This window comes from Ostrinia furnacalis, unplaced genomic scaffold, assembly GCF_004193835.3.
Source record: "Ostrinia furnacalis isolate ACB-3 unplaced genomic scaffold, ASM419383v2 OfSCF6274, whole genome shotgun sequence".
NCBI lineage: Eukaryota > Metazoa > Arthropoda > Insecta > Lepidoptera > Crambidae > Ostrinia > Ostrinia furnacalis.
Window position 1 is genome coordinate 80,004 of NW_021136513.1, and position 12,158 is coordinate 92,161.

At 36.8% G+C, this 12,158-nt stretch overlaps 1 protein-coding gene across 1 annotated transcript in view; it reads right to left on the reverse strand.

Moving 5' to 3' along the window:
- LOC114362187 (roquin-1-like) overlaps positions 1-12,158 on the reverse strand; it is a gene marked incomplete at its 5' end in the record, with an annotated part of 48,697 nt that overhangs the window by 17,191 nt on the left and 19,348 nt on the right. The window contains 2 exons of the mRNA XM_028317482.1: positions 2,257-2,423; positions 6,019-6,169. Coding sequence (XP_028173283.1) covers positions 2,257-2,423; positions 6,019-6,169 — 318 coding nt within the window. The remainder of the gene's footprint in view (positions 1-2,256; positions 2,424-6,018; positions 6,170-12,158) is intronic.

A 12,158-nucleotide genomic window follows, 5' to 3' on the forward strand; every position in this document is an offset into this window, starting at 1 on the left:
CGATATATGGCCACCCTAACTCATTGCATTCCCGCGACTGCGTTCATGAAATGATCTATCATCGCTTTATTTACAAAATAATTTATTTTAAATGTTAAATCATACGGGAAGGTCCTGGTCCACACACGATATATGGCCACCCTAACTCATTGCATTCCCGCGACTGCGTTCATGAAATGATCTATCATCGCTTTATTTACAAAATAATTTATTTTAAAAGTTAAGTCATACGAGAGTTTCCTGGTCGACACACGATATATGGCCACCCTAATTCGTTGCATTCCCGCGACTGCGTTCATGAAATGATCTATGGCTTTATTTACGATATAGTGGGTTAACGAAATTGTTATTAAATCTAATATTATCCGTTACTTACCTGCGTAAAATACACTCGCGAGCAAAAGTATGGAATCACCCTATTTGTTCCGAATGATCGTAATAACTAAATGACTAATAGAAGATAAACAAAAATGGTAACATTTTACAGGCAATATTAAAATATATTTTCAATTGATACCATAGATAAATCCATAGGCATCCAGTTCTTGAGATGTCTCCGAACAAAGCACAAGAGTGTGATTCCATACTTTTGCTCGTAAGTATAGTTTATGTGCACTATTGTGCACATAATAATATAACATTTTAAATAACATTTATCTTTTACTTTATTTTATTGTAAAGTGAAAATTTTAATTATTAATTAATAAACTTAATTAGGGGCCGTTCAAGTATTACGTAAGCACCAAGGGGGGGTGGGGGGGTCTCTGTTTTGCTTATTTTGGATGACATGGGGGGTAGGGGGGTCTAGATGGTGATTACGTCATCATTAGTTATTTACGTTTTTTCGGGGATTCCCGCAAATAAACATATGCGTAGGCACTCGCTTTGAGAACTGATTAGGGGAATTACCGCACATTAGGGAAATTACCGTGCGCTATTCACTTGTCTAATAATTTACTCTCGTGCCGACACTGCCCATTGAAATTTGAGAGCGTGTTTTGTTTGGATACTTAACGTATTGTCAGCATTGAAAGTTATCATTTGTGTTTATGTTGATGCATAATTGATGCAATTAATGTTTGTTATGTTCTTTATTTCTGATTATATTTTTTGTCCCTTACTCTATGTATATCAGTTAAACCTAATATTTTCATGAATTTTCCTATTTTAAAAATGACAATATAAAAAACATTTTTAACTAAAAATGTTTACGTAAGCATAGGGGGAGGGGGTTGGTGCTTTGCCTACTTTTGATGACAAGGGGGGCGGGGGGGTCAAAAATGGTAAGAAATCTGCTTACGTAATACTTGAACGGCCCCTTATTACATATTTTTTAAAGACAAGTAAAGTTCTTATTTCTATGTAAAACGTTATTGATAATAATACTTAAATGCTAATAATATAAGACGCGGTCAAATTAACGGCTATTAATTAGTAGTTAGAAGCAAATAATTTAGAAAATTAAGAAGAGAGAAACTGTAAGTCTATTTAAATTAATTTGCTATTAGAGGCATAATAGTTTGTTTCACATTATTACTTCTAATCAAGATAATGAATGATCTACTTCGTGACTAGAGATAAAAACAGGGCTCGAAATATGTTTGCTATTTTTCAGACTAAATCTACCAGTTCTTCGTTCTGGTAGGTATGTGATATGACATGATAAATAATACTAGATTTCATTTAAACTCAGCTATTTAGACTGTTTTATAGCTTCTAGACTAGGTAAACATTATACGACAGCATAATTTTGTAACATAATGCTGTTAGCATTAACACCAAGTAGTATCACTGAAAGGTGTGTGGCAATAGCTAAATAGCACGTCAATGTGACCACGCCATTGAGGTATAATGCGAAAATATTAAATTGAACTAAAAATTAGGTACTACCTAATGCCCGTTTTCACCATCAATCCCTAATTTTTAAGTGGCCCATATGAGCACAAAATTACTGTTATTTGTCACCTTAAGGGTACTTAAAAATTTGGGATTTATGGTGAAAACGAGACTACGACACGGGTCTTAACGCGACGTTTATTAATGAGTTACATTATGTACTCACGGCTTGACGTTTCGGCTGCGATACTGCAGCCGTGGCCACAAGCAGACTGGCGGCTCACTTTAAGACCCGTGTCATACTATTTTAGTTGAAATGGAACGCGAAAGTTTAAAATCTTATATCAAATTCAAGTTGAAAGGGTAACATAAATGAGTAGAACACAGTTATTTATTTATAAATTCAAATTATGTACTTACGCGGAATCTGGTAATCGGCGCGATGGTGTGGGTGAGGCGGCGGGTACCGCGAGTACAGCGGCGGCGGCGGGATGGGGATCCCGGCGGGAATCATGGGCATCGGCGGGCCGGGCATGAAGGGCATATTCCCGTTGCCGGCGACGTGATTGCTAGGAATTCCTCTGTATCTGGAAGATGGAGACGGTGGAAGTTCACGATTATGATCCTCAGGTGCTGTTGACGATACCAGAAGTGGAATTGATAAAGCAATCGTAATCATTTGACAGTTCATAACGTACGATAAAGTCAGATAAACAAAGCGTTTGACAGAATAATCGTGCGTTATGAACTGTCAAGTGATAACGATTGCTTTACACAATTCCACCTCAGTTTTGTGGTCAACGGATCTCGTTCCATAAACCGGGATAAAAACTATCCTGTTTTCCTTAGGTCCAGTTTAGTAGCTTTATTAATCTAACCTTGGGTCTTAAGCTATTTCTATTTAATATAGAACACTAACTGTCCGGCGAATTTAGTACCGCCCAGTCAATTAATATGTGACATGAGGTGATGAATGCGGAAAAAGGGATAAATAACTCATTTATTCAAACACTAGCTGTGCCCGCGACTTCGCACGCGAGGAAATCAATCACTTTCCCATGTTTTCTCGTCGTTCAAACCTTCCCTGGACTACTACAACAATCATTTCAAACCAAAGTACCAAGTTTTGGCGAGACTAACGCACAGCAATTGTTTCTAACCTACATCTTATCAAGATTATTATAATAATTTATTTTCAAATAAAAGATTACATTATGGAAGTTTTCATGCGGTTCCCTAATTTTTTTTTAATATTCTATCGCTTGTGTTTATTAGTAATAAGTTAGGGTTCTAAAGGCGAATGAATTTTCCAAATAGGTCCAGTAGTTTTAAAGCCAAAGCAATAAAACAAACAAACGATCAAATCTTTTCTCTTTACAATATTAGTGTTGAAGAACTAATTAATTCTAGAACTAATGTTCCTATCACCTATTTATTTATCGAGAAGATCAGCGATTGTATGTTGTTTTCCCTAAATTGTTTTTCCTTTGTTGGTAACTGTGAATTAAATAAAAAATGTAAATAAAAAATAAACGAACAAAAGAAGAACTAACATAATAAAGTTAAAAAAAAAACTAATATAACGAACGAATAGCAAATTACAACAACGAACACCGGCATGACCACATAATAGAAGAATTACATAAATTACTTAACAAATTTTCTTCTACTGTGCTGGGCTGATATCATGCATTACTTTCGCTAAAACAGTAAAACTGAAAATAATATTCGCTGTGATCAAAATATTGTATCGCCAACATCACAAAAAATATTACAAACAAAAAAGCTAAGCGTGCTGCTTACACACAAAAATAACTTCATTCGTGTAGTGTGAGATTGTGAATAAATACACACAGACATGCAATAACCTACGTGGAAAAGAAGCCTTTCAAAAATAAATCACAGCAACCTAACTGAAATCAACCCTTTTATCTCCCGATCGGGGTGGGGATCGAACCCTTCTGCATACAATCGGAGGGGATCAAACCCTTGAGTGTGCTAATTAGCTGTCGTCCGCCATTTTGAGAGCTCCGCGAATTTAAGCGCCGACGCAAAATGAAGGTGCAGGCAATATTTTGAGATACATTGAGCCTATTTTATTATTTCTGTGTTAAAAATGAATTGCAAATCCTTTTAATTGCAATAGTTAGAGTTCTATAAAAATATACAGTTTTCGTTTCCTTGAATTTTCAAAAGTGAATTTTCTTCTGGGCCACCCTGTATATTTGTCTTAGGACAGTATTAACTGAGTCACCTCAGAGGTGTCAAGCTTCTACTCTGACATCATCTAGAATTGTACTGTTTTGTTTTCTTAAAACAATTTGTAGTTAATGCTAAAAGTTGCAAGTTAGGAACTACCAATAAATAAAATATAGAATACATAAGATTAAGAGCATTAGCAACACAGGAGGGAAATAAACAAAAAGTAGAAGGTTCGCGCAGCAAACAGACACATGTACAAGTCTACAATACTGAAACTAGCTAGCATTCACAAGCAACGCACAGCCTAACTTATTGCGGTCTGCCTAAGTACTTTCAAAATATCAATGATCATCTAATTATATTGACTAGACTAGGAATTGAACCCAGCACGCCTCACTTTTAAGATCATTAACCGCGTCACTGGCAGTGGGCAGGGCACATAGCTCGTAGAGACGATGGCCGTTGGGGCAGAAAAGTTCTCGAGTGGCGACCACGGGCTGGAAGACGTAGCGTGGGCAGGCCTCTTACTAGGTGGACCGAAGATCTGGTGAAGGTCGCGGGAAGAGCCTGGGTGCGGGCAGCGCAGGACTGTTCATTGTGGAAAAGCTTGAAGGAGGCCTTTGTCCAGCAGTGGACGTCATTCGGCTGAAACGAACGAACCGCGCCACTGTCCTACCATAAGCTATTGATTGTAACCCGAATTTACTTGAATATCTTAGCTCAGCACCTGAGTGTTTACACCAATTATAGCATTACCAAAAATTAAACCGTGGGAATCGAACCCAAAGTAATTAAACACCCTTGTTATATCTTGCATTTGCTGTTTTTTACTTAAAATAATATTTAAACAAAGATTTATTTTATTATAAAATTTCCTTCGACTAAGGGCCGATTTTTCAATCATCAGTTAACTTTTAACTGAAGAATAAACTTGTCATTTTGACATATTTTCCATACTGAAACTGTCAATGTGCCAAACTTATTCTTCAGTTAAAAGTTATACGACGATTGAAAAATCAGCTCTAAAAATCGCGACTACACTGTATGCAGACAAATTAATTTACAATTTGCAACACAACTAGTTCGCTATGCATATACTGCAGGTAGCCTGATCGGTCAATGTGTGTCGTAATAACAAATAACCATTAAAACGACTGATATGATACTGATTTTTTTTTGTATTAAAAAGGAGAGCTGTTTACTAAAGACGGTTACATATGTATAAGTACCAGTAATTACAAAGGGGCTCCTCCCTAACGGTGCCGAATTTTAGGGGCTTACTGTCGAAAAAGGAAAGTGCATTAGGGTGCAGCCCCAGCTTCTAAAAGGCTGCAATGCATTTAAGTACCTAATGAAAACGTGAAAGGGTCAAAGGAAAAACATTGAAAATAAATCCCGTGCACAATTCGAACATACAAAGCAATACAATAAATTATAATAAATAAATGATAAAATAAAAAGAAAAAGACAACAGTAACATTGAATTAATAAAATTAGGAAGTATAATCTGTCAGCTACCGCAACATTTCAAAATTGATAAGATTTTTATACGGCTCTGAATAATGAATAAATATAATACATTTCTTTTCTTTGTTACTCGTAACTATTGTTTCCAGTCATCGAATATTTCAAGCAGTAAAAAGGTCAAGCAATCTTTTTTATATTAATTTCTAACAATTTTGCGGGCAAATGCCTTGTTACGCATAAAAAAATTCTTATTTCGCAAAACAACAAAACTCAAAACGAATTTTTGCGGATTCAGAAGCCGCAGAATCTTCAAAACTCATTTTTCAACTGCTTTCGAAACTTGTTTCGCTTATTATTTCTGGTAGCTAAAAGAGTTTCGCGTTTTGGACAAGTACTTAAAAATTTGCGTAAGCTAACACAGAAGGGAACCGTCGTGTATAATTCCCCTATTGACCTCGAAATCGCAGCTGCCCTGCAGCGTATTGTTTCTGTAGTAACAAAAGTGACCCTTACCTTATCATTTCTTCCTCAGAGTGTGCGAACGTGCAAGCGTTTCCTCGGGGGCAGAAGGATCTCTGTGCCGCCTCCCGACACATGGTTGGCATGTGTCGGGATGAGTGAGTGGGAGTGGATGACGGCGTGGGCTCACGAGGCGGCAGCCCGTCTGCAAAAACATCACTATATTAATAAAACAACTCGACTGCAAAGTTTTACTTAAATTATGCACCAAATAAACTAAAAAAACCATTCAACGACGTGTTAATCCAAACTCACGATAGCGAATTTACGATCATCGCAAGACAATCTGAAGTATACTTTTCCGCATATCACTTGATTTCCAATGAAAACTTCGGAACTTCTACGCCTTTTGTGTTTCGTGAGCCACGTGCCCACGTGAGGCACGAGGGAGTATTCCTTCACTCGTGGAAAAATATTAGGGCTTCTTTTCAAAAAGTTTTTTATAAAACACTTGGTTTAAAAAAAAGTTCAAACAAAATACATACTCTCAGCCCATAAAAACGCCCTAGCGCGACAAATCGCCGCGTATTCTTCGGGCGCGCAGAACATTTTACAAAAATGTACTGCGCACCGCGGTCAATAACGAGCAAATGGAAGATCATCAAGATCACTTTCCTATAATAGACATATTATTAAAACGCGGGTACCTAATACGTTTTTTCTTTTTGTTTCGTTCGCGGGTATACGTAAATAAATGAACAATTCTATGATCTATGACCTTAATTGATGTAGAATTTAAAATGTATTTAATTACAGTGCGACAACAAGGATAATTTTGCACTTGATGACTGTTAGGCTGGCAATATTTTTTATTTTAACTCTCCTGGCTTGAAATTTTGTCCATTTGGCCAAAAAGGACACCTTTTTAAAACATGTAGGTAAATACCGAGTTAAAAAAAATATTAGGAAAACATCGTTGAATTAAAATAAAAAACAAATAAAAAACATGTTTTTGTGAATCTTGTGCCCGTTTTCACCATTTATCCCTAATATTTAAGTGAACCCTTGTACCAGAAAATAAAAAAAGATTTAAAATAGCAAAAGAGATTTGGCCAACGATTTTCTACGGGTGTAGGTGGACGGACGTTCATGCAACCTTATATGGAAGTATTTTTGCGCCAATTTGTCAGTCTTCGAAGCACGCAAACTCCATTGACGCTCCATTTTCATTCCAGCTGATGTCAATTCGGTATCGCGGTAAAGTTCAGGCGTAAACAAAAAGACAAAACAACGGAAAGCCCGTGGAACATTATATGGAAACGTCAGCCATGTTTACTTTTTCGCTGTCAGATGACATAGTATTTTGACTTTGGAGCTCAATAAAATCAACCACGTTTTGATCGTCATAAAATATTCAATGAAAACATGTTTGTAAGCAAATATACATTATTTTTTGTCATGAAAATATAAGTGAAACCAAAACAAAATAAATTAGTTACCGATTCATTTTGTTCTTTATTTTTTATTTTTTTATAAATAATACAAAAGCGTGACAACAAAACGCATTTTTTGTAATCGCCTTGCAATTATTGCCATACTTAAATAAGTATTGCTTGTAACTAAAATACCTTTTCTGTATTGTTTTTAAACAGTTCTATTTATTTTCAAAAATAAAGGAATGTTTTCTTTGAGAAAAAAATTCTGTCTAAGTACAATATTAAGAGTACTTTCCCTCCATGTGGCATTACAAAATTCCACCCTGTATAATAATTTTTAATTTAGTTTCTAAAACTTGTGTTTAGTCAAATATTAAAGTAAAATTATTAAGTTGATGTCCCAAATTGTATGGAGGCTAGGCCCAGAACCTTTTTTTTCGTCAGACGCCATATTGTCTAATGGTCTAATTGAGAGTTATAATTACTCAATTGTTTTTGTGTTTGAACCACTAAATTATGCGATTTTCGACTCTTCAGCCTTTTGGATTTTACTTTAACTATACGATGATGTCACGCGAACAATAAATCATTTTCTGCCATCAGACTCAATTTCTCGTAAACTAGACATTTGACACTGAGCTTATGTAATTGTTGACTAATCTTTATTTTAATCCATTTTATTTGTTTAACGATGTTCCAAAATTAATGCCTCCGACTGCATTTGTGAACACTTTGTCTTGTTTCTATCTTTACATTTCATTTTTACGCAGTTGAGTTTTTTTTTTTTCAATAATTCTACTACTACTTCGCGCTTACACCCACTTGTTGATAAACGAAGACCCCCATAAAAGAAACCTTGAACTCCAATCGACCGTGTCACGGTCAAAACGGGGATGTATGTCGGCGAACCCGTTACGATGTAATTTAAAGGGAAACGATGTTTAAGTGTATCCGACCAGAACTCTTAACTTTTAACTCCTCGTATTACGAACAAAGCGATTAATCGCAACAATGTGCCTTCGTTGTCATTGAAATGTTTAGAGGACTTAATAAAAAATCAATAGCCTTCGTCTGGGCACTTATAACCCAGCCAAACACAAAAATGTGTATACAGAGCGTCGTCACCTGCGCAAAAACCATCGGCAAATAATTCCAAATCCAATCAATACTAAGTGGCAAGTGGGACGATGGATAGTGTAGGTACATGCTTTATTAATATAACACGAGTTGCGCACGGCGATGTTTCTCACCCCATCTATTTACCCGTCCTGTATTAATCTATGGCGACCCGGGCATATTGATTGCAGTTTGATGCGTAGTACGCGGGAACCGGAGCATGCACTTTATCTAGGCTGCGCAGGTTCGACCCTTGACATTCCATTTTTTTTTAAATGCCCTCCATGTTGCGCTGCCACTAATGCCCGGGAACCGAACTAAAATTTATGCTGAACAAAAGCGTTGCCTTCAATAACAAACGGGCAACAGGTGGAGTCTGAATACTATAGAAATTTTACTATCTCAACGAGCCGGAGTGAGTCGAAAAACATTAGGGGGAACCCTTGCTTTTCAGAGGGACTTCGCTGCCTCCAAATAATACGCAATCTTAACGGATATCAGAAGACCCGGCTGGGATATAAAGAGCACTTATTACGAAGAAATGGTTTAAATTTATAATTATTACTGAAATCCCGATAACTCTTTCTGCAAAACATTGGATCACACGTGTAATGATGGCCTAAGGCAAACAAAATAATCATGATCAGAGCATAATAAATTAAAAAAAAAATAATAAAATGTACAACGATGTAAAAAATATTATACCTACCTATATTATACTTAAGTAATTTTTAAATAATAACTAAAAGTGAAAACACAAACTGTGCCTCAAATAAAATGAAATAAACTTTTACAATTGTAATAAAAAAGTACCTCTATATCTTCTGCTATAAAACGGATGTGAGTGCGCCATTTTTTCAGTACACTATTACTTCATAGTCTCAAAATCTGCTTCCACTAATCACACGAAATAAGTAGGCCGTGATAGGCCGTACGCACACGATATAGTCGCGAAATTTTTTTACAAGTTGTCCATACGCACAATCTGAACACAGATCATTACAGTTGCAAGGACTACCAAACAAGAGATTTTCAGGCAGAATTGCATACGTCTTTGGTGCACAGACATTTTTAAACACAGATGCGACATGTTGAATGAGCTTGCAACTGAGCGCGGCGCGATAGCTGGGTGGTCTGGCGGCTGCAGCCCGGGCCGCGCGCTCGGTATTGATGCCGGCGTTTGGTTGCGCCGCGGCGCTGCTATCACACGATGACGTTTCGTTTCACGTCGCGATTTACAGCCGAACATAATTTACTGCGTACATTCAAATTTGAACTACAGTGAAACGAAACTGTTTGCGATTAATTATTCAAAAAACGTTATTCACTTTTTCACCTAATCATTTAATGAGTTTTGGACAATTGGTTTTTGAGCTTGGAATATGACTTAGGCCATTATTTGTCGCGAAAATAAAACGTCAAGAGCCTTAATAGGAAATTATAGTTTTACTAGCTTTCCGCCCGCGGCTTCGCCCGCGTGGAATTTTGTCTGTCACAGAAAAACAATATCGCGCGCGTATTTACTCACCGTTTAGACCTGGACTACGACAAACATTAAATTTTAAAACCAAAATCAGCTCAATCGGCCCAGTCGTTCTCGAGTTATAATCAGACTAACGAACATCAATTCATTTTTATTTATATAGATAGATAGATGATAGCTAGCGGCCGCCCGCGACTTCGTACGCGTGGATCCCGTTTTACCCCCTTCATCTATCTTCAGCGGTTAACTCCCCTTCCCGTAGGAATTTTGCAATATCCTGTTGTAACTAAGCTTTAAGTTTACTAAGGTACCTGCATGCCACATTTCAAGCGTCTATCTTACGCAGTTTAGATTTTTTCATACATATGTTTTTTCCCGCTAACTCCCGTTCCAGTGGGAATTTTACAATATCCTGTTGTACCTAAGCTTTAAGTTTACTAAGGTACCTGCACACCAAATTTCAAGCATCTAACTTAAGCGGTTTAGATTTTTCATACAAAAGGATTTTTCCGCTAATTCCCGTTCCCGTGGTAATTTCGGGAATTCCTTTCTTAGTGCACCTCTACGGTACCTAAACTACGTCCCTTCCAAATTTCAAGTGCCTACGTTTAGCCGTTTAGGCTGTGCGTTGATCTGTCAGTCAGTCAGTCAGTTTCTCCTTTTATATATTTAGACAGACTAACGAACATCAATTCATTTTTATTTATATATTTAGATAGATGATAGCTAGCGGCCGCCCGCGACTTCGTACGCGTGGATCCTGTTTTACCCCCTTCATCTATCTTCAGCGGTTAACTCCCCTTCCCGTAGGAATTTTGCAATATCCTGTTGTAACTAAGCTTTAAGTTTACTAAGGTACCTGCATGCCACATTTCAAGCGTCTATCTTACGCAGTTTATCAGTCAGTCAGTCAGTTTCTCCTTTTATATATTTATTAGATATAAAAGGAGAAACTGACTGACTGACTGACAGATCAACGCACAGCCTAAACGGCTAAACGTAGGCACTTGAAATTTGGAAGGGACGTAGTTTAGGTACCGTAGAGGTGCACTAAGAAAGGAATTCCCGAAATTACCACGGGAACGGGAATTAGCGGAAAAATCCTTTTGTATGAAAAATCTAAACCGCTTAAGTTAGATGCTTGAAATTTGGTGTGCAGGTACCTTAGTAAACTTAAAGCTTAGGTACAACAGAATATCGTGAAATTCCCACGGGAACGGGAGTTAGCGGGAAAAAACATATGTATGAAAAAATCTAAACTGCGTAAGATAGACGCTTGAAATTTGGCATGCAGGTACCTTAGTAAATTTAAAGCTTAGTTACAACAGGATATTGCATGGGAATTTTACGATATCCTGTTGTACCTAAGCTTTAAGTTTACTAAGGTACCTGCACACCAAATTTCAAGCATCTAACTTAAGCGGTTTAGATTTTTCATACAAAAGGATTTTTCCGCTAATTCCCGTTCCCGTGGTAATTTCGGGAATTCCTTTCTTAGTGCACCTCTACGGTACCTAAACTACGTCCCTTCCAAATTTCAAGTGCCTACGTTTAGCCGTTTAGGCTGTGCGTTGATCTGTCAGTCAGTCAGTCAGTTTCTCCTTTTATATATTTAGATGATAAATCTATACTTATAATAAATCTGTAGAGAGGTCAATTATTCTTCATACTCCTGGGCAGGTTATAGTATACTTAGGAATTCCCACGGGAACGAGAATTTGCGGGAAAATCCTTTTGTATGAAAAATCGAAACCGCTTAAGTAAGACGCTTGAAATTTGGCATGCAGGTACCTTAGTAAACTTAAAGCTGAGTTACAACAGGATATTGCAAAATTCCCATGGGAACGGGAGTTAGCGGGAAAAAACATTTGTATGAAAGAATCTAAACCGCGTAGATAGATGAATCAATAAAAACATTTTTTATACAGAATACCTACACTACGTGGTTTAGAGAAAAGACAGTTTATGTGTTTTGTTTAATTAAGATAACATGGTTAATATAGATAATATAATGGAAGACAGAATCAAACTCAATCTGTGTGCAGAATATTATAATATCCTACAAAATAATTATATTCAGCAATGTTAGTGGCTTTACACCTAAGTGTCTTTTTATTAATGGGTTATTAAGTCTTGATCGCAAACACATCTAAGGAGTG